General features: G+C 65.0%; 1 protein-coding gene across 41 annotated transcripts in view; it reads left to right on the forward strand.

Moving 5' to 3' along the window:
- MCF2L (MCF.2 cell line derived transforming sequence like) overlaps positions 1 to 16,203 on the forward strand; it is a 90,556-nt gene extending 74,353 nt beyond the window's left edge. For 13 of the 41 annotated variants that reach the window (XM_086330632.1, XM_086330619.1, XM_086330618.1 and 10 more), the window contains 15 exons: positions 161 to 234; positions 1,469 to 1,535; positions 2,034 to 2,149; positions 3,234 to 3,303; positions 4,318 to 4,410; positions 4,557 to 4,649; positions 5,085 to 5,210; positions 5,956 to 6,177; positions 6,257 to 6,349; positions 7,209 to 7,287; positions 7,420 to 7,486; positions 8,270 to 8,388; positions 8,755 to 8,847; positions 9,817 to 9,891; positions 12,071 to 12,948. In XM_086330632.1, the coding sequence (XP_086186758.1) occupies positions 161 to 234; positions 1,469 to 1,535; positions 2,034 to 2,149; positions 3,234 to 3,303; positions 4,318 to 4,410; positions 4,557 to 4,649; positions 5,085 to 5,210; positions 5,956 to 6,177; positions 6,257 to 6,349; positions 7,209 to 7,287; positions 7,420 to 7,486; positions 8,270 to 8,388; positions 8,755 to 8,847; positions 9,817 to 9,891; positions 12,071 to 12,807 (2,124 nt within the window). In that variant the 3' untranslated portion in view covers positions 12,808 to 12,948. Of the gene's footprint in view, positions 1 to 160; positions 235 to 1,468; positions 1,536 to 2,033; positions 2,150 to 3,233; positions 3,304 to 4,317; positions 4,411 to 4,556; positions 4,650 to 5,084; positions 5,211 to 5,955; positions 6,178 to 6,256; positions 6,350 to 7,208; positions 7,288 to 7,419; positions 7,487 to 8,269; positions 8,389 to 8,754; positions 8,848 to 9,816; positions 9,892 to 12,070; positions 12,949 to 13,222; positions 13,336 to 13,390; positions 13,505 to 14,630 lie in introns of those variants that run through there. The other 28 variants (XM_086330645.1, XM_086330638.1, XM_086330651.1 and 25 more) reach the window with 15 other exon arrangements.
- Positions 16,204 to 17,239: the final 1,036 nt, after the last annotated feature.

The following is a 17,239-nucleotide window of genomic DNA, read 5'->3' on the forward strand; positions in this document are numbered from 1 at the left end:
CCAACTTCCCCGCCTTCTCTGGGCCCTCTCCCCTCCTGCTCCACCCTCGGGACCTCCTGTCCTCCCCAGAGGGACCAGGAGGTCAGGCTCTGGAGCCGGGCCTTAGGCCTCACCTTCTGTCTCTGAAAGTGCGCTGCTTGGCCGGCTTCTCTCTTCGCAGAGTGAGGTGAGCGAGGGCCGGCAGGGCCGTGGCGGCTCCACGGGGGACGAGGAGAGCCTGGCCGTCCTGCGGAGGTGGGTGGCTGCCTCCCTGGCCACTCCGAGGGGGAGCGCAGCCCACCGGGATCTCAGCCCCCACCCCGCCCCCCGAGAGGGTCTGCACGCCGAGGAGCAGAGGTGGCCGGACCCCCGCCCCCGGGAGGAGCAGCTCAGAGCAGAGCTGACCTCGAGGGTCACTTGGCGGGTGCTGGTGTCCCTCTGCGTGCTCCTCAGGAAGGCCACGTTTGCCCCCACCCGGCTGGCGGCCCTGGGGCTTGAAGCAGGGACATTCTCCCTCCCTGAGCCCAGGAGACATGACTCGGGGGCACGGCCCTGACTCTCAGGCCACATGTGCAGGGCCAGCCTTGGACCCGCCCCCGCCAGCCCTGCCCACAGCCTTTCCTGACTCCGGCTCCACTGGATGCTGGGCGTCACTCGTCTTTCTTGGCTCCCCTCACCGTCTCTTCCTGCACCCCTCCACTCTGTGGAGGGTCTGCTCGGCCCACAGCCCCCCTCGCCCGACACACTGCCCCCCCTGCCAGGATAGCACCTGTATAGACATGCCCTTGGCCACCAAACTCTGGACTTCACAGGAAGGCCCTGCCCATGTCCCTACTCTAGTGGTGGTCACTCTCCCACAGACCCCCCCCCACCCCTGCCCCTGGGACTGCTCTCGGCCCTCCTGTCTACTCAGAGAAACTGCCCAGGCTCCACGCTGCCCTCCATCCACGGGGACAGCCTCCTCGCCAGTCCACACTACGCTCTGCCCCCGCGGCCAGGGAGCCCGAGCCTTTTCTCCACGCCCCTCGCCGCCCTGTGTGGAGGATGGGCACTTAGAACCGCACAGGGCCTGGCGACGGGCTAGCCGTCATCTGCTTATGGTCCCAACCCAAGCTCTGTTTTCGGCTTAAAAATGGGAATCTTGGTCATAGGCAGTTAAAAGGTGATCCTGGTCCACAAAGCGAGGTCTGGCCCGCCCGTTTGCCAGCCCATGCCCTCCTGGGCGTCCCTAACCTGACAGCACATAGCAGGGCCCCAGAGGTCACACAGGCCCACTTCTTGTGGGAGGCTGGGGGGGCCGTGGAGCAGGGTCCTCTCCTGGAGGGGTCTGGGCAGGGGACTTGGAACTGTGGCCTGGGAGTGGGGAGGCCTGGGGGTCGGGGACTTGGAACTGTGCGTGGTCTGGGAGTCGGGGCTCCTTTGGAGGTGGCCCGTGGTAGCTGGGAGGCAGTGGGAAGCAGCTCGTGCATGAGAGCACGCCCGCCCACAGGCACGTGATGAAGGAGCTTCTGGACACAGAGCGGGTCTACGTGGAGGAGCTGCTGTGCGTCCTGGAGGTGAGGGTGGTCTCGTCCTACAACAGCCCTGCTGAGCCAGCCAGGAGCTGGAAACCCGTCAGCTGTCCATTCTCGGGACCAGGGCATGTGGACGCAGGCACAGCTGCACTGGGATGTGTTTGCAGGAAGAGGGAGAGGCTATTCCCTAGGGATGGCGGAGGGCCTTCTGGGTGCGGGGACTCTCTGCCCCAGGGTCTGGGCTGTGGTCACGAGGGTGCGGGCACAGAGATAATCCGCCAGAACGCAAGTGTAAGCTTTGTCCCCTTCGTAGGAGATGTGCCTGAGTTTAGAAAGGTTGAAAGGTGAAGAAATGGATGGAGGCCCCCCTCACACACACACAAAAATAAGTAACTGATGCTGCTTGTAACTCATATTTCTGCGCTTGTGTTTCCGGAATGAGTTCGAGTAGATTTGATTCCTAAATCTGAGCAGCATTACTTCCCCACTTGGTGGTGTCGTGGAGCCCGCCTCCGGCGCTGACCGCTCCCCCCTCCGCAGGGCTACGCCGCGGAGATGGACAACCCGTTAATGACTCATCTCATCTCCACTGGCCTTCAGAACAAGAAGGACATCCTGTTTGGAAACATGGAAGAAATTTACCACTTTCATAACAGGTTGGGCCTTCCCTTGGGTGGCTGGAGGCCCTGCCTGCCGGAGCTTTGCTGGGGGAGAGCCTTTCCTCCTGTCAAGGGGTTAAGCAGATAGGCAGCAGGCTCAGACGGGACGAGCCCAGGGTAGACCCCGAGCGGCAGGGAGCTACAAAGGGGCCGCGCGCCCATAGGGCCAAGCCCGTTCCCATAAGGGATGGGCACAGCGCACTCTCCTTTCTGCCCATCCCCGCTTCGTGGGAGGGCCAATGGCCTCTGTGTGGCTTTGGGGAGACGTGGGCAGTCCTTCTGGGGCCGCTCACCCTCAGCGGTCTCAGGGGCTCGTGGGAAGTTGAATAGTGATGCAGAGGGAATCAGATGGGGGCAGAAGCCTGTGGTCCTGAGGAAGGTTGCCGTGCACGGGTCCCTCCAGCATGCCCGGGGACAGGCCCGTGGCTGTGGGATCAGCCCCATCTCCCTGGATGCCGGGGGCACTGGGACTTCTGTCTGACCACATGCTTTTGCCCCTGTCCGTAGCCTCCATCACCTGCAGCTTGTAAAGGAAGCAGCGGGTTTCAGGTGCACCTCCCTGAGAGGTTAGGGTAAGCAGGGGGCCTGGGCTGTCCCATCGTTCCGCATCCCAGGCCCTGGCTCACAGCCGCCCTCTGTGCCAGGATTTACCCGATAGACGCATGGAAGTTGGAAGCCCAGACAAAAACTCAGCCCAGGCTCAGGGTCAGCACCATAGGGTGGAGGTTCCTGAGGGCAGGACCCTTGAATCTGCAGAAAACCCACTGAGCACTTGGGGCTGCTGGGCCTCAAGAGGCCCCATCTGCTGCTACGGCCCCTTGGTCTGTGTCCATGTTCTCCAGAAACAAGGCGTCCCCACGGGGCCACGGCTGCGTGTCCCTGAGTGTTCGGTGCAGTCAGGACCCTGGGAGGGACAGGCGTGGGCTGCAGGCCCTGAAGTCAGACGGCGCGTGCCTGCTTACGGTCTCAGGCACCGTCCAGAGTTGGGATAGGCGTTTGGAAAAGAACATCTAATACTTGGTGACGCTGCCGTCATATTCTGGCTATGTTCACGTGACCTGGCACACACTTCCTCATCTAGGATATTCCTGAGGGAGCTGGAGAACTACACGGACTGCCCGGAGCTGGTTGGCAGGTGCTTTCTGGAGCGGGTGCGTGCTTCTCAAACGTGTCCTTCTGCAGGCCTGACACCTTGAAGTTGCTCCCTAAAGCCACAGTGGCTTTAAGTTCTGTCACGGTCCCCATCTGGCCAACCGAGATTATAAGGACAGATGTTTCCAGTTTGGCTGAGATGCCGTGATGCTTTTCGTTAGGGCCGGAAGAGCACAGTTTCCCTAAAGCCCAGTAACTAGCTCAAAAAAGAGAGACCTAGGACCCCAGCTTTGAGAGCCGGCAGAATCGCAGGGCATCGGAGTTGTGGGCGCGAGTGCGGCGTGCTGACTATCCTTGCGGCGTTAGTTCCCTGCTGGTCCCTAGCACACCAGCTGACCCTGGGTGGTCATGCGTGCTCTGAGGTATCAGTCACAGATGCAGGACCAGCAGTGGGCTGGGGGCCGTGCACAGGCTCTGGGAGCAGGAGGATGGGATGCAGGATGCTGTCCCTGGTGACCCTGACCCAGCAGCACGCAGGCGCAGGCAGGAGCCGGCGCCGGGGCAGAAGAGGCAGAGGAGCCCTGTTTGTGCTGCTCTCAGTCTGGCGCACCTCCCGGTGCTGAGACCTGGGGTGGGGAGTGTCACCAGCATCGGCCCCCCCGGGGACCGAGGGGCAGTGCAGGTGCTCAGGCCGCGCCCCCGACCTGTGGAACGCGGGCCTCAGTGGGGGCGGCAGTTACCGTTCATCAGCCCGCCGGCGTCCTGACCCCCATGCACGTGCAGCTGAGTCCTTCACAAAGTCTGTGTTGGTCCTGTGTCTATTTGTCTGTTCCCTGAGACCAAAGACGGCCACACGGACCGAATGTTTCTAAGAGAGGCGCCAGGACTAGGGCAGCCCTGAGATGGAGCTTCTGGGCTGCTGTCACCTGGCTGACCGGCCACAGCCGTGGTATCTGAGACAGAGAGGGGGCCCGGAGTTGGGCTGGCCCAGGGAACCGGGAGTCCCCTCCCAGAGGGCTGAGACTCGGAGGTGGGCTCCGGGCCCCCCGTGATGCGGCCCCGCTCCCCGGCAGATGGAGGAGTTCCAGATCTACGAGAAGTACTGTCAGAACAAGCCGCGCTCCGAGAGCCTGTGGAGACAGTGCTCCGACTGCCCTTTCTTCCAGGTGTGTCCCGGCCGTGCCGCCTGTCCTCACGCCGAGCTTGGGGCGAGGGCGGCAGCCGTCTTAAGGAGGTTGTGGTGGGATGGTCCTCCACAGGCTGGCGCTCCAAGGGAGGGTGACAGCGGTCTAAGGGGGTGTGGTGGGTGCAGGAGTGCCAGAAGAAGCTGGACCACAAGCTGAGCCTGGACTCCTACCTGCTGAAGCCAGTCCAGAGGATCACCAAGTACCAGCTGCTGCTGAAGGTGAGAGGCCGGGCATCCCCTGGAGCCCCTCCGCCCCCCGCCTGGCCTGATGCCCCCTCCCCGGAGCCTGGCTCTGGTCTGGCCACCCTCCCAGCCGCATACCACACAGTGGCAGTCGCCCCAGCCCATCCCTGAGCTCCGTGGTCTCTGGACACTTTCCTCCCATGTCTGCGGGGCCCTGGCTCCCCACACGCCTTTGTGAGAGCCTCCCGTGCACTGCCTATCATCAGGGGCCGGGATCGGGGACACAGGCAGGCAAGACCATCCCCCAACCCTGCATCTAGGCGGGGGGTGAGTGCCCCAGGGCACATTGGTCTTCCCCCACCAGTGACAACCGCACAGGAGCCACACCCTTGTCCCAGGGCGTCCCAGCCGCTCCCCCAGGGGTGGGGCTCAGAGTCCAGACGGGCAGTGACCCCCCCCGCGCCCCACCAGGAGATGCTTAAATACAGCAAGAGCTGCGAGGGGGCGGAGGACCTGCAGGAGGCCCTGAGCTCCATCCTGGGCATCCTCAAGGCCGTGAACGACTCCATGCACCTGATCGCCATCACCGGCTACGAGGTGAGGCTCCGCCCACCCTGCCAGCCCGGGGCGGGGCCTGAGGGGCCCATCACGGGCGGGGGGCGGCCTGCACGCACGTCACCCAGAATCCCGTGCGCGCCGCCCTGCTGGCGGGAGCCCAGGACGTTCCCACCCCAGGGCGCGTCTCAGCCGGCCGGGCTCGGGCACCACCCCTCCTGGCCCTCCCCTTCTCGCCCAGGCAGCGCCTGACAGCGGGATGCCGCCCCTCCACCCGCCGCGCGCTCAGGCCGTTCCCTGGTTCCTCTCCGCTTTGTAAATCCCTCCAGCACTCGCCCTCTCTTTGCTTTTCCCTTTAATCACCTTTCTTTTTGGAGCAGTTCTGGGTTCATGGCGAAATGTAAGGGAGCACACAGGCCTCCCCACGCCCCGGGTGCACATCGGCCCCCACAGCGCCCCCTCCCGTCGCAGTCGGCGCCCGTCACAGCCGACAGGTCCCCGCTGACCCTTCACCCAGGGTCCACAGCGCACGTCGGGGTCACGCTCTGGGTTTGGACAAGTGGGTGACCAGCGTCCCCCATGATAGCGTCCCACAGAGCAGTTCCCTGCCCCAAACATCCCCTGTTCGTCCCCGCGACCCCTGACCTTCCCAGTACCCTTGACTCTCCCCAGTGGTGGCGGTTGGGCCCCACGGGCCACAGCCGGCTCCCAGACAGGCCTTCTGCTTGGCTGCGTCCGAGGCCTCAGGCCCACGCTGGCGTTCATCGGGCCTCCTTCCGCCCCTCAGGGGAACCTGAGTGACCTGGGGAGGCTGCTCATGCAGGGCTCCTTCAGCGTGTGGACCGACCACAAGAGGGGCCACGCCAAGGTGAAGGACCTGGCCCGCTTCAAGCCCATGCAGCGCCACCTGTTCCTGCACGAGAAGGCCGTGCTCTTCTGTAAGCGGCGGGAGGAGAACGGCGAGGGCTACGAGAAGGCGCCCTCCTACAGCTACAAGCAGTCCCTGAACGTGAGCGCCCCGGGCTGGGCACCTGCCTTCCGGGGAGGGCACCCCGCCGGAGGCCCACCCACCTGCTCTGCCCTCACAGATGACGGCCGTCGGCATCACGGAGAACGTGAAAGGAGACGCCAAGAAGTTCGAGATCTGGTACAACGCCCGGGAGGAGGTGTACATCATCCAGGTGGGCCCCGGGGTCTGCCTGGCCCGTGCGGGTGCCCCTGAGCAGTTTTGGCTGAGGGCCGCCGTCTAGGACCTTCTGAGGTTTTATCTCCCAGAGGCCAGCCCACACTCCTGCCCCGTTTGTGTGGGGCTGCCCTGGGCTGTCGGTGACGGAGCCGAGCCCTGACGGGGAGCAGGGACCCTGCAGGGCAGAGGGGCTCTGGAGGCAGGGCAGCAGGTTCCTGAGTGCTGGGACGGCGGGGCGATGCGGGCGGCCCGTGCCGCACGTGCACACTGGCACACGCGTACGCGGCTTTCGTGTGGGGAGCGTGTCCTCACCTCGCCGTGGGGGTGGGAGATGGTGGAGCTCTCGGGGCGTCCACGTGTCTGACAGAGACCCCGAGAGAGCAGCTCAGCCCGGGAGGCGCCTCGCCACGTTGCCCGCCACAGCTCTGACACGCTTGGTGGTCTGGGCCCTGGCGACCCTGGGGGATGTGGCCCCAGGGCAGCGAGGAGGCCCTGGCGACCTGGTCACAGCTCACAACACACCAGCCGGCTCGGCCAGCCAAGGGCCCGCAGAGCTGCAGCGGGAGTGGCCTCAGCCAGCGCCCGGCTCTGCACCAGCCTGGGATACTCAGAGTCCAGCGCCTACCAGCACAGCCAGTGGTCAGCGCACCCTCTTCTGAGGGTTCCCGCTGAGTCAGAGTCAGAGCCGCAGGGTGCGGGCCCGGCAGCCAGCGCACCCTCGCCCCAGGGCTCCTTCCTGCACCCCCAGTGCAGCACTGTCCCCCGGTTCCCACGGGTCCCGGGCACCTGCAGAGGGATACACTGGCACACGTCACGGTGGGCACGCACTCACCCCTGGTCTGCTCTGGGCACAGGCACCCACTCCTGAAATCAAGGCCGCCTGGGTGAGCGAGATCCGGAAGGTGCTGACCAGCCAGCTGCAGGCGTGCAGAGGTGAGGGCCTGTTCCCTGCCCCCCGGGCGTGTTTGGTCCCTCGGAGCAGCCCCAACCCTTGGCCCTCCAGGCTCCTGGAGGGGAGGGCACGCGGCCCCAGATCCTGACTGCACCGGGCCCCTCTCCCCACAGAGGCCAGCCAGCACCGCGCCCTCGAGCAGTCCCAGAGCCTGCCCCTGCCCACACCAGCTGGCACCAGGTGAGGCCCGCCGCGTGCAGGGTTCCCAGTGGGAGCCAGCCAACCCGCGCCACCATGTCTCCTGGTCCCCAAGCCCACCGCCCAGGGCCCGGGGGTGTGTCCCGGGCTCACACGCTGCTGGTCAGTCCCAGCAGGTCAGCGTCAAGGCCTGTGCCTCTGGCCCCAGCCTCAGGCAGAGGCCAGTCCCTGTGTTCCTGTTTTCTCCTGGGGAGGGGGTAGAAATCCCATCACGATCAGCGCGCAGTGGGTGGCTGTCCCAAGAGCAGCCCAGCACCCATGTGTCAGAGTTGGCAGTGCCCCAGGTGGCCAGATCCTAGGAGCACACTGGCTCACAGCTGTGGGGCCCACGGCTCACGGGCAGACAGGGACGAGGAGACTCATTTCACACTGGCCTCGTTACGTGTCTTCTGCCCTCATTTTTCTTCTGTTGCTTTATCCATCCACTATTTATTCTTTTACTGTTTTTTATGTAAGCCACGTCTAATCATCTGTGGAGTAGGATATAGTCTAAATAAATAAATCACAGAACAATAGCTTTAAAGGAGAAAGGTTACCCTGTGGGAGAAAAAAACAACAAGACCGCCTCTTGTTTAGCAGCTGTGGAGGTGGTGTCCCCCCTGGCTACACCCAGAGTCTGGAGGCGCATGGCCACGGCCCCGCAGTGGGAGACATGTGGCCCGAGCGCTGGGGAGGAGCTCAGGGTCATCCCCTCCCCACCCTCGGGGGCCTGTGAATGCTAACGGCAATGTTCTTTTCCTTTTTCCACGCATCTGACGTCATTAGTCCCTTGAAAGCGAGCACAAGAAACATAAAAAAGTTAGAAGAAAGAAAAACGGACCCACTGAGCCTGGAGGGATACGGGGGGCCGACACCACAGCAGAGGGCCCCCGAGAAGGGCAAAGGTGGGTGCTGGGCTGAGCCCGGAGCGCCGGGCCACCCAGGAAGGGCGAAGGTGGGTGCTGGGCTGAGCCCGGAGCGCCAGGCCCCCCGAGAAGGGCGAGGTGGGTGCTGGGCTGAGCCCGGAGTGCCAGGCCCCCCGGGAAGGGCGAAGGTGGGTGCTGGGCTGAGCCCCGAGTTCTGGGTCCCCTGAGAAGGGCGAAGGTGGGTGCTGGGCTGAGCCCAGAGCACCAGGACAGTTGTGGGTGCCCACAGCAGGCGGGTCGTATGCACACCCCGTGGCCCCGGGCAGGTCCGTGTCAAGCGTGGGGCCTGGGGGGGACCTGGGTGTGACCGCCCAGCACCCCCTGCACCACCCTCTCTCCCCGCAGATGACGCGGTCACTAGCTCTACCTCAGAAAGCTCTGCCCTTTCTAAAAAGCGCTTCACCCTGCAGAGCTTTGCTGCCCTCAAAGCCCAGAAAGGTAAAGGCGCCCGCCAGCCCACGGCCTCGGGGCAGCTCGCACCCTGGTTGTGTCTCATCACCCGCGGTGCCATGTTCATCCGCGTGGACCGTCTCGGGAGGGCATCTGCCTCCTTCATCACCAGGGAGCATCTTCCACCCCGTCGCTCTCTGTCCCCAACGCTGGTGTGTCTGTCATCTGTGCGGCCAGAGCTCTTTTCGGGGCCTTTTCTTCGGGAAGGAGGAGGCCCACGCTTCTGATGGAGGCCCGTCTTGGGGGCCCGAGTGTCCTTTGCCTGCCTTCTGGCCCAGCTCCTCCCGCGAGCCCATCCTCTCCCGCCGTTCCCTGTCAGGCCCCCGCCTGCCAGAGAGCAAGGCTTTCACTTCCCTCTGGACTGTTTGAACGCACAGGCAGGTTCAGAGTGTCCCAAGGGGGGTTTCAAAGCCCACTGGGGCGCCCAGGCAGCGGATATACGCGAGAAGCATGCCCAGAAGCTGCAAGAGGGTCGTTAGAGGGCTCCCCGCCAGACACCAAAGACTGGAGCTCTTTTTATGGGCCCCGAAAATTGGAGCTTTTTTTTTTTTTCCAATTTACAAAATCATTTTAAATTGGCTTCAAACAAACAAACGAAAAGGTGGACACATCCTGGTCCTCACGTTCGCCGGGTTTGCAGAGCATGTGCCCGGTGCGTGCTGCACGCGGGGCCCAGGACACAGACACCACGACGCCGACGCCGCGTCATCTGCAGCCCTTCCCGCCCTCCCACGGGGCTCCCCGTGCACCCCTGGGTCCCTCCGCCCGCGCACTCGGCTCGGAGTCCCCGGAAGGTGCACCCCTGGGTCCCTCCACCTGCGAGTTCGGCTCGGAGTCCCCAGAAGGCAGCTCTGGCCGCGGGTCTCATTGCAGCTCGTGATCCATGTCACTGCCCATGTGCTCAGCTTCTGCGCCTCATGCTCTCCTGTTCTGTCTCTGCCTCTCGCCCCTCTGCAGCTTCTCCCACCAGTCCTGACAAAAAAGCTAAGCGACACCAAGTAAAGAGCGACCCCACGCCTTTTGGGTTACGAGGTAGAGTGGCTCACCTTCTGGACAAGGCCTGACACCTGCCTCCCCATCCGATTAGGGACCCTGTCTCACCCTCACCTGTCATCTGAGCTGCCCGGCCAAGTAGGTCCCTCCCAGCCAGGGGCAGAGTCGGTGTTTTGTTCCAAACCTGACGCCCCCACGACAGCCCTGGTGACGTCTGGCTTCTGGCTGCCGGGCCTCAGGCTGGGCATGCCCAGCGCCGCAGAGCTGACCGCCGAGTGCCAGGCAGTGGCTGGGGACGCTGGCCGGCGTCTGGGACGGGCAGGGCTGTCTCCGCAGAGGCTGTGGGGCTGCGGGGCTCTGTGCCCCAGGCCCGATCTGCCTTGCTGTTGGTCCTCACACTTCTGGGGACAACAGCCGGTGGAGCCCTCCTACTGCGAGTTTCCTGGGGGCTCCCGCTGTGCAGACGCACGGGTCGGCTCTGCAGTGAAGCTCAGGTCTTGGCCTCTGTCGCCCCTGCGGCCCAGGAGACCCCAAGACCCCCGGCCCAGGTTGAGAGTCTGAGGTTCCCAGAGAGGATTCCACTGTGTGATTCATCCTGCGTTTCCCAGACAGCGTGGCGGTCCCTCGGGTGTGGCTGGACCCTACCCCGTGCTCAGACCACTCAGGGTGACCGGGCCCTCCCTAGCCTCCAAGGACAGTCTGTGCCCCAGGGACCCGGGCCACGCCCTCGCACGACCCAGGCAGGCCAGCCTGAGGCCAGCCCTGCACACTCAGCCCTGTGGAGCCCCAGGCTGGGGAAAGGAGCCGCCTCCCGCAGGGCTCCTGGGAGAGGCTGCTGTGGGCCCTTTGGGTTCCTGCTTAAGACCAGGGGTGTCCGAGGCACCTCCCTGCTCTGCCGACTCTCCTGGTCCAGGGCCCCTGCCCCGTGCAGCTCAGACGCTTTGCACGGCCTCTGAGCCCAGCAGTGTCAGCTCTGAGCTTCCCCGCTTACCTATGAGACAGTGAGGTGACCTCACATCCACAGAGGGGTGTTAGAGCCTGGAGCAAGCCCAGCGCGGCCAGCCCCCTCCCCTCCTGCCCTCTCCCCCTCCCCCTCTCTCCGTCTCCTCCCCCTTCTTCCCCTCCACCCCTCCTTCCCTCCCCCTCCCCTCCCCTTCCCCTCCCCCTCCTCTCTCTTCCTCTCCCCTCACCCTCTCTCCTTTGCCTCCCCCCTGCTCCCCCTCCTCCCCTCTCCTCCTCCCCTTCCCCCTCTCTCCTTCCCCTCCCGCTGCTCCCCCTCCTCCCCTGTGGTGAGTCACTTCAGTCCACATGAGGGCACAGTGAGGTCTCTTGGCTTCCACCCTTGCCATCACCAAGTATCTGCTTCCTGGAGCTCCATCAGCCCCTCTTTCTCCAGTGTCAATACCAGTGGCTGTTTTACAGGGACAACAGGTGACCAGACTCACGGTCACCTTGGTCCGATGTCCTCCTCCAAGCCCCCAGCTCCTACACGGCCTTGGGCCCAGCATTTCCCCCTTACTCCCGCCAGTGTGGACACAGGGACCACCTCGCCTGGCACAGAGGGTCCCTCAGAGGCCTCGGGCAGCCGGGCGTGACCGAAGGGCAGTGCCCATCCTTGTGGGCCAGCCGGGTTTACGGGCGCCCGCGTCCTGGGGCCAGTGCTCTGCGCAGCAGCAGCGTCATCGTCTGCCCACACTGTCCCCCGTCACACTCCTGCTTCCGTTTGGCCAGGAGCCCCTGTCAGTGCTGGGCGGGGTGAGCAGACATTTGTGGCCAGCTGCCTGGCGCCAGGGCCCCTGGTGACCAAGCCCAGCGCCCCCCTGCACTTCTTGCGCTGGGCGACTGTGGACGTGCCCCAGCGGGCAGGGAGGGGGGTCTGTGGCTGTAAACTCGCAGTTCCTGCTCCCCACACGGCCCCCGTGGGGCCATGGGTCATGCTCACGGTGGCTGCCCTTGGGGATGCAGGGCAGTGGAAGCACTCGCCAAGGAGCGTTCGCGTGGTTTATAAAGCCCGAAGAAGCGTCGTCCAGTGGCCTCCCAGCCACTCCCTCGCCCTCCCTAGCCGGGGTGCTCTCAGCCCAGCCCCGGCAAGGAGCCCTCCTCCTGGCCGCTGCCCGCCGTGCGGTGAGGGGTGCTGTGCTTGCCAGTGGTCACAGAAAGGGCCTTCCCTTGGCAGCAGATCATGAGGGGATCCTCACCAGAGCCTGTTCCTCTCTAGGCTGGAGCAAAACGTCCCACCCATCAGAGACGCCTGAGGACAACGATGGCTGGTCCAGCACCGAGGAGCCCGTCAACTCCTCGGACGCGGAGGAGGAGGGCAGAGCGGGCCCCGGGAAGCTGGTAACCTGGGCTCTCACCTGGCCGGTGCTCCCCGCTGCACCCTTAGGGGCCCGGGGCCCCAGGGCCATGGGAGGGTCTTCCTGTGCCTGCCCTCTGTTAGTTCACATCAGCCTGGCCCACAGCGCACACCTGCCCGCTCTGCCCTGTAGGGGAGCTTTGCTAACGCTGCACGTCTCCACCCCAGCGTTTAAGAGAATTGCGTTGTCCGAGGTGCAAACTTGCCTTCGAGACAAAGTTCTGCTTTCGCATGAGCCCCGAGGGAAGCATAAGCCGTCAGAGTCAGGACACACAGCAGTTACTCGCTGCCGCTGGCTGCTGCCCTGGTTCATACCAGCTGTTTGCAGCACACAGAGCACCCCAGAGAAGGACGGGGCAGACACGCGTAGGTGGGGGAAAGCAGGCGCGTCTCAGGGGGCCCGGCGGCCCTTCCCGAGGAGGCCTAAGAGTGAGTGGAGCCGGCCAGGACCCCAGGGGTCAGCGGGGGAACCTCAGTGGGCAGGCAAGCCTGGGGGGGTGCCTCCTGCTCTCGGGGTGGCCAGAGGGTGGGAGGTGCTGTCCCGGGCCAGGGCGGGGCTGGGCGGGGTGTCCAGGGAGGACGATGTTGGCCCCCCGTGAGGATGAGGGGCCTCGGCCCAGTTCTGCCCGCTCCCATGCCAGGCGGTGCGACCCCTGCACAGCTCGGTCACACGAGGCTGGAGCCCCCGCGCTCCCGCAGAACAGCCTCCCCCTCGAGTCCGCGCTGCTTGGCAACTCTGTCCACAGAGGTGCTGAGCACCTGGTGTGTGAGGCGCTGGCCGCCGGGCTCTGAAGGTAGACGGGGGACAGGAGCCCCCTCTCACGGGTGAAAGACGAGCCCCCGGCCAAACTCGTTCTGTGCCCGCAGGTGTGGCCCAGGCAGGGGGCAGCAGGGCCACGGTGGCGGGCGCACGGGCCCGGAGGGGCAGGGCAGGCCGGGGGCTCTCAGGGGTCTGTGCGAGGCCTCTCCAGCTGCGGGCTACGGTGCATGGGGTGCCCTGCCGTGCCTCCCCAGGTCCCCGGGAGGTACACCGTCACCAGGCTGGACGAGAAGGGGGTCTCCGACGTGCTGGCCCTGAGAAGCGGGGACGAGGTGGAGCTCGTGCAGGAGGGAGATGAGGGCCTCTGGTAAGACCCCCGCCCCACGTGCCCCTCGCCTGCGCCTGGCCGCGCCCTCACCCAGCCCCTTGCAGGTGCGTGCGGAACCTGAGCTCCGGCGTCGAGGGCTGGGTGCCCGCCCGCAGCCTGTCCACTCTCCTCTGCCAGGGTGGCCCCGTGGGGTGCCTGAGCAGCCCAGGTGAGCCCTGTGCCCCACCCCACCCCCTGTGAGCGCCCCCACCCCCGTCAGCGCCCCCCAGCCCCATGAGTGCCCCCCACCCCCGTGAGCGCCCCCCGACCCCCATGGGCGCCCCCCACCCCCGTGAGCGCCCCCCAGCCCCATGAGCACCCCCTACCCCCGTGAGCACCCCCCCGACCCCCATGGGTGCCCCCGACCCCTGTGAGCGCCCCCCGGCCCCTGTGAGCACCCCCCACCCCTGTGAGCACCCCCCCGACCCCCGTGGGCACCCCCGACCCCTGTGAGCACCCCCCAGCCCCATGAGCACCCCCCACCCTTGTGAGCACCCCCAGACCCCCGTGGGCGCCCCCCATCCCCATGAGCGTCCCCCATCCCCGTGAGCGCCCCCACCCCCGTGAGCGCCCCCCACCCCCGTGAGCGCCCCCACCCCGTGAGCGCCCCCCACCCCCGTGAGCGCCCCTCACCCCCGTGAGCGCCCCCCACCCCCTTGAGCGCCCCTCACCCCCGTGAGCGCCCCCAGCCCCGTGAGCGCCCCCCACCCCCGTGAGCGCCCCTCACCCCCGTGAGCGCCCCCACCCCCGTGAGCGCCCCCAGCCCCGTGAGCGCCCCCACCCCCATGAGCACCCCCCACCCCCGTGAGCGCCCCCACCCCCGTGAGCACCCCTCACCCCTGTGAGCGCCCCCAGCCCCGTGAGCACCCCTCACCCCCGTGAGTGCCCCCAGCCCCGTGAATGCTTCCCCACTCCCGTGAGTGCCCCCAGCCCCGTGAATGCTTCCTCACTCCCGTGAGCGCCCCCAGCCCCGTGAGCGCCCCCACCCCCGTGAGCACCCCTCACCCCCGTGAGCGCCCCCAGCCCCGTGAGCACCCCTCACCCCCGTGAGCGCCCCCAGCCCCGTGAATGCTTCCCCACTCCCGTGAGCGCCCCCAGCCCCGTGAATGCTTCCCCACTCCCGTGAGTGCCCGCAGCCCCGTGAATGCTTCCCCACTCCCGTGAGTGCCCCCAGCCCCGTGAATGCTTCCCCACCCCCGTGAGCGCCCAGGTGAGGCCTGCGGTGACGGCAGGCAGCTGGGGGCCAGCGAGTCTGCCCGCGCAGCCCGCTGCAGCCCTCGCCTGCTTGCCCTCAGAGTCCAGTGCGGGTTCCGCGGTGCTGAGCCCCTCGTCCAGCTGCAGTGAGAGCTGCACGGCCGCCCTCGCTGACCTGCAGGGGTAGCACCACGGCCACCCTGCCCGCAGCGCCAGGAGCTGGCCTCTGCTGGGGCCACCTGCCCACCGAGCTGTGCCCGGAACCCAGCGCCGCCGCAGCCCCCGAGGACGGGGCGCCTTCCCAGGCGCAGAGCGAGTGCAGCACCGGATCCCCTAGAAAGGGGCAGACCGACCGAGCTGATGGACAGACCTCCAGGGGAAGGGCCCCAGCCGCGATTGTGGCCGCTGCCTCTGTTTCCACGTCTCTGCCTCTGGCGGCAGGAGCGTGCATCCTGTGGAGCTGCGTCCCGAGAAGCGCCCGAGGGCCTGGCTGAAGGCTGGGGATGGGGGTGGGGATAGATGGTCTTTTACACATTTTTTTTAAGCAGGGATTAATCCTACGGCCATTTTTTGTGGTACTTGGGCCTCTGATCTTTACCAGGAATCACTGTGTTTACATGAAGTGACAATTTGATACTGTATTTGATATAGAACTATTTTTGTTACCGGGGTTCACAGGGCACTGGGTGACCTGGGGGCTCCCGGGGACTCGACTGCGCCCTCTGAGGCCACCTGCTCCCAGGTGCGAGGGGGCCCCGGAGAATCGGGCAGAGTCGCTACAGACCGGCGGCGCAAAACCAAGGAGATTCCTTCATCTGTGTAGGTTAATTTTCAAAAGAACATGTAAACTGTAAGAGGTTAACTTTCTTTTCTACAGAAAAATGAGGGGACTCCTGATTTTTTAACACTCTTCACTGACTTAGGGTATTTTTATTGTTTTTACGCGTAAAGATGCCGTTTTGGCAGGTGTCACCCGAACCGACGCCGGGCCCGGGAAGCCCTGCGCTCGGCCGCCCCCGCCCCGGGTCCCGCGTGGCCGTGCCGTGAGCACGGGAGCAGAATTTATTTTATTCCACTCGAGGCAGAACTGGAAAGAAAACTCTTCTGTTCTACTGTTTTTGTGTGTGTTTCAGAAACAGATCCTGTTGTCTGGAAGTGCTTCTGTGTCTGGTTGGGGCAGACGTTTCTGTGTGTGCGTGTGCGTGTGCGTGCGTGTGCGTGTGTGTGTGTGTGTGTGTGTGTGTGTGTGCGCGCACGCGCCCAGCGCGGCCGTGTGTCTATAGCCTCCAGGCTGCTGGCAGGGGGTCACTGTACGGCCCGAGCCCCAGGCCACTGCAGCCCCGCCGCGGCCCCGGTCGGCAGGCGGGTCAGGCCTCTCTGAACCGTGTAGTGGGCGGCGGGCAAGGTCTGCAGCTCTTTCTGGAAGCATGTAAGTTATTTGGAAAACGATGAGTCACGTAATTTACTTAATATATTGACTGTTCAGACACCGTTCCTGCCGTCCCTGCCTGGGATTGGCCCCGTTTCTGTGACCTCTTCCTCATGAAGGCACTTTAAAACTTCGCGTTTCAGCCACTGTTTTTTTTTTTTAACCTTCTGATGTAAATGAAGTTTAAAAGTCAGAATTCTTTATTGTATGGATGGAGTTTGAAATAAATATCGGCAACTCTTGCAGTCTGGCTTCATCTGTAGAGGGTCAGGGCCTGAAACTGGGCGGTGATGCTAGGGCTGCCCTCACTGGGGGGGGCCGCCCTCACTGGAGTGCCCCCAGACTCCAACGCGAGTGAGCAGGCCCCCAGGCTCTTCACAATGGCCGCCTTTCTCCCCACTGGACGCCAGCGCCTGTGCCCCCTCGCCCTCCTCAGGGGCAGGACAAGGTGAGGCCTGCCCCTGCTCGGCCACTGGTCACTGAGAAGACCTGGCTGCCAGGAGAAAGGGTGCAACGCCAGGGGGAGCACAGGCTCCTCAAAGCCAAGTCGCCCTGGGCTGCCGTGTCCCCTCCACCCCCGGGGGCATCCCCCAGACTTGAGCGCCTCTGCCCCTCGCATTCACTTGATGCCTGCTGACACCCGTGCCCGCAGGGCATCTGTCTGTGGAAACCGGCTCAGCAGGGATGCTTGGAGAAGCCATAGAAGGAGCCTTGTCCCCGCTGGTCCTGTGCTCAGGATGCCGCACGTGTGGCTCCAAACACAGGCTCAGCTCAGCTCTGCTCAAGTGAAACCAGGGGCTCCGGGCAGAGAGCAGCCCCTAAAATACCCCTCTATCCGGAACACCAGAAGGCCGCCTGCTTAGAGACGGGGTCACTGCGGGTGCAGCAGGTTGAGATGGGGTCACTGTAGGAGCAGCAGGTTGAGATGGGGTCACAGTTCACACACACACAGGGCAGCGGAGGCAGAAACTGCTCAGTGTGGCCAGGCCCAAAGGCCACTGGTGCCTCGGGAGCTGGAAGAGGTGAGAAGGACCCTCCCCAGAGCCTCAGAGGGAGCACAGCCCTCCGACACCGGCACCCAGACCTGGGACAGGCTAGATCCTGTGGCTGGGAGCCGCTGGGTGCGGGGCTGTGTGGGCAGCTAGAAGGGCACACAAGGAGTCCAGTGACTGCAAGGCACTTGGCCTGAGAAGGTTGTGGCCAGGGAGGAGGAAGCTGGCATGCTGGCCACTCATGGCGGGGGTGGCGGGGGCCCTTCTGGAGCCTTCACAGGACACAGGA

Source organism: Bos grunniens, chromosome 12, assembly GCF_055505025.1.
Source record: "Bos grunniens cultivar Pamir isolate PY7600 chromosome 12, Bosgru_T2T1.0, whole genome shotgun sequence".
NCBI lineage: Eukaryota > Metazoa > Chordata > Mammalia > Artiodactyla > Bovidae > Bos > Bos grunniens.